The following is a 2,933-nucleotide window of genomic DNA, read 5'->3' on the forward strand; positions in this document are numbered from 1 at the left end:
AAGGAGGAAGGGGGGGGGGGGGGGGTAAAAAAAGAAGAAACTCCCCCGGCCGCCCCTCGCCCTTGCTGTGCCGTGAAGGCTCACGAGGGGTGTTGCCTTCGGGAAAATGAACCCAAATCTGCAATTGATTTTCATAACGTTTCTGCGGTGTTTGCAAACCAATCGTTTGAACCTCTGAGATCTTACCTAAGTGAACCACTCCTACGCATCTAAGTGCTCCAAACTGATATATGACAATATCTACTTTGGATCACGTGTCCGCCCTGAGCGACTAAGACGGATAACGCGTCATCTCGCCTTCCCAAATTTTCTCCCCTCCGCACATCGGCTCCAAAACATCAAGCTATAGGAGCAAGAAAAGGAGAAAGATGTTTAACTCGGTCAACCTGGGCAACTTCTGCTCCCAGTCGCGTAAGGAGAGGAGCGCTGAGTTTGGAGAGAGGGCAGGTTGCGCTTCCAATCTCTACCTCCCCAGCTGTACCTATTACGTCCCTGAATTTTCTACTGTGTCATCCTTCTTGCCACAGGCCCCTTCTCGCCAAATCTCCTACCCTTACTCCACCAACCTCTCGCAGCCCGTGCGAGAGGTCTCCTATGGTCTAGACCCCTCGAGTAAATGGCACCACCGAAGCAATTACGCCTCGTGTTATTCCGCTGAAGATCTGATGCACAGGGAGTGCATCCCGCCTTCCACCATGACCGAAATGCTAATGAAAAACGAGAGCGTGTACAGCCACCACCACCACCCCAGCTCCAACCACCCGGCATCGACGGGATTCTACACCAGCATGAACAAAAACACGGTCTTGCCCCAAGGCTTCGATCGCTTCTTCGAGAACGCCTATTGCGGGGCGGAAAATCCCAGCGAGAGCTGCTTGCAGAAGGGTGAGGGCAAAGTGGAGGCAGATTCCCAACCCCACGCCCTGTCATCCCGCGGAGAGCAAGGGATAGACCCGGAAGATGAGGAGGAAAACACAAACCCAGGGTCTTCAGCCTCGTCCTCTTCTGTCACCAAGGAAGGAAGCAAAAGCAGCAATTCGAGTAGGTAGAGCAGTAAATGGAAAGGTTAAGGGACTAGCCCGTGTGTTTTGTCGGTCAAATTTTATGTGGAGTTTTATAAGCATTCAAAGGATTTTATTATAACCTACAAAGCTCTTTCTTCCAACGAGAAGAATTTTTACGATGGGAAAAGCTCTTTGAGAGAGAGAGAGAGAGAGAGAGAGAGCAAGGGGGGGAAAAAAAATGGAGATGTTAGGAGCAGGCACAGTATCTTAGAGTCTGTGAAATTTTAAAAGCACACCGTCGTGACAAATATTAACTTTGATCATGAACTTACATGAGCATTTTAAAAGGATTTGGGTCCCGGGTTGCTGAGGGTAAAAGGCAATTGGGCAGAACACGACTGGGGCTGCCTCGCGCTGGCTTTGTAGGCATTAAGATGCACGCAAAACGGTCGGGGCTTTTTTTTTTTTTTTTAATTTATTTTTAATTAAAACTGCATGTTGAGTCTTTTCTCTTGGTGGGGGTGCGGTGCTGGGGGGGGGATGCGCCGAATTCGCAGGCGAAGCTGAGCGTTTTCTTCCACTTTTCTCCTGGAAAATGCCATTTATTCTCCCCCAAACCCAGTGGAGCGTTTCCCTTTTGTCTTTTACTTACGTGGTTTGGCTTCTTTTTTTTCTCCTTAGGGTCTTTTGGGTTGGTTTGGGATTCTAATTTATTTATTTTATTATTTTTTTCTGCCTCCACTCACATTTTCCAGGCGGTCTTAGAGGAGCTTTTTGCAAAGGCTGAACCCAGGCAACTCTGCAAGTTCGCCTTGAGCGAGGGGGGCTCTTTTGGGAAGAGGGGAGGGCTGGTTTGTTTCCCACTTTGCTTCCCTGATGCAATCCCCCCTTTTGCAGCTCAGCTGCTTGGGTTCCCTTTGCCTTTGATTCCCTTTATATATATTTCTTTATTTAATTATTTTCTCTTGCGTGTGTGGCGGGGACTGGAGTTAATCAAAAACTGGTGCGGAACACAGTATCTAGTTGCTCTCATTCCAACCTTGCTCACGCTGGGGCTCTTACAGATAACACATTTGCAGCTGAACGTGGCGTTTTCTGCTGGGGTTTCATTTCCCAGCCCCTCTAAAAAAAAAACCACCCAGCTGCCTGATGCCACCAGTCCCGGGCTTTTAAAAAAATATATCAAATATAACTTATTTACCCTCAAATGTCCGCGTTGCAGGGGGGGGAAATAATCGCGCCAGGGTCTTTAAGACCCTGTGTAACCTCACCTCTGCACCCCTAACAATGGGAGCAAATATCTCCCCCAGCTTTCATAACTGGAATGATTAAGCTGCTCTTCTTTAGCTGGCCAGCTGGGAAGATGAGCTTGTGCCTTGCATTGCTTTGGGGTGTTTATTCTGCCTTCTGGTTCTTTTAAGGTGCTCCCAGAACGAGGAAGAAGAGGTGCCCTTATTCGAAATTCCAGATCAGAGAGCTAGAGAGAGAATTTTTCTTCAATGTCTATATAAACAAAGAAAAAAGGCTCCAGCTGTCTAGGATGCTAAATCTCACTGACCGACAGGTTAAAATTTGGTTTCAGAACAGAAGGATGAAAGAAAAAAAATTAAGCAGAGACCGCCTGCAGTATTTCTCTGGAAATCCCTTGTTGTGACCAGTTTTTTGGCGATCCCCTCTGCTGGTGAAACGAGCAGTGACCAGCGTGGCTTTGCCCTCCGAGCCGACAAAGCAACCTCAAAGTTGAAAACCTTTTCATCACTTCTATTTCCATGTCTGGGACAGTGTTGAGTTAACAAAAGGAGCGGGATTTCCATTCAGTTCCTGCTCCAAGGACTTGGATTCCATGGACGTTTTATTTAATTCGGATTTTTCCCCCTCCCTCCAACCCCCTGAACAGGTTGGGATTTCCTTCCCCCTCCCCCCCCCCCT

General features: G+C 48.0%; 1 protein-coding gene across 1 annotated transcript; it reads left to right on the forward strand.

The window, feature by feature from the left end:
- The first annotated feature begins 368 nt into the window (after window positions 1-368).
- On the forward strand, window positions 369-2,658 carry HOXC11 (homeobox C11). The gene is made up of 2 exons (XM_010006363.1): window positions 369-1,041; window positions 2,426-2,658. The coding sequence occupies exons 1-2, from the start codon at window positions 369-371 to the stop codon at window positions 2,656-2,658; spliced, it is 906 nt and encodes a 301-aa protein (XP_010004665.1).
- Window positions 2,659-2,933: the final 275 nt, after the last annotated feature.

This window comes from Chaetura pelagica, unplaced genomic scaffold (genome assembly GCF_000747805.2).
Source record: "Chaetura pelagica isolate M959 unplaced genomic scaffold, ChaPel_1.0 scaffold1039, whole genome shotgun sequence".
Lineage (NCBI taxonomy): Eukaryota > Metazoa > Chordata > Aves > Apodiformes > Apodidae > Chaetura > Chaetura pelagica.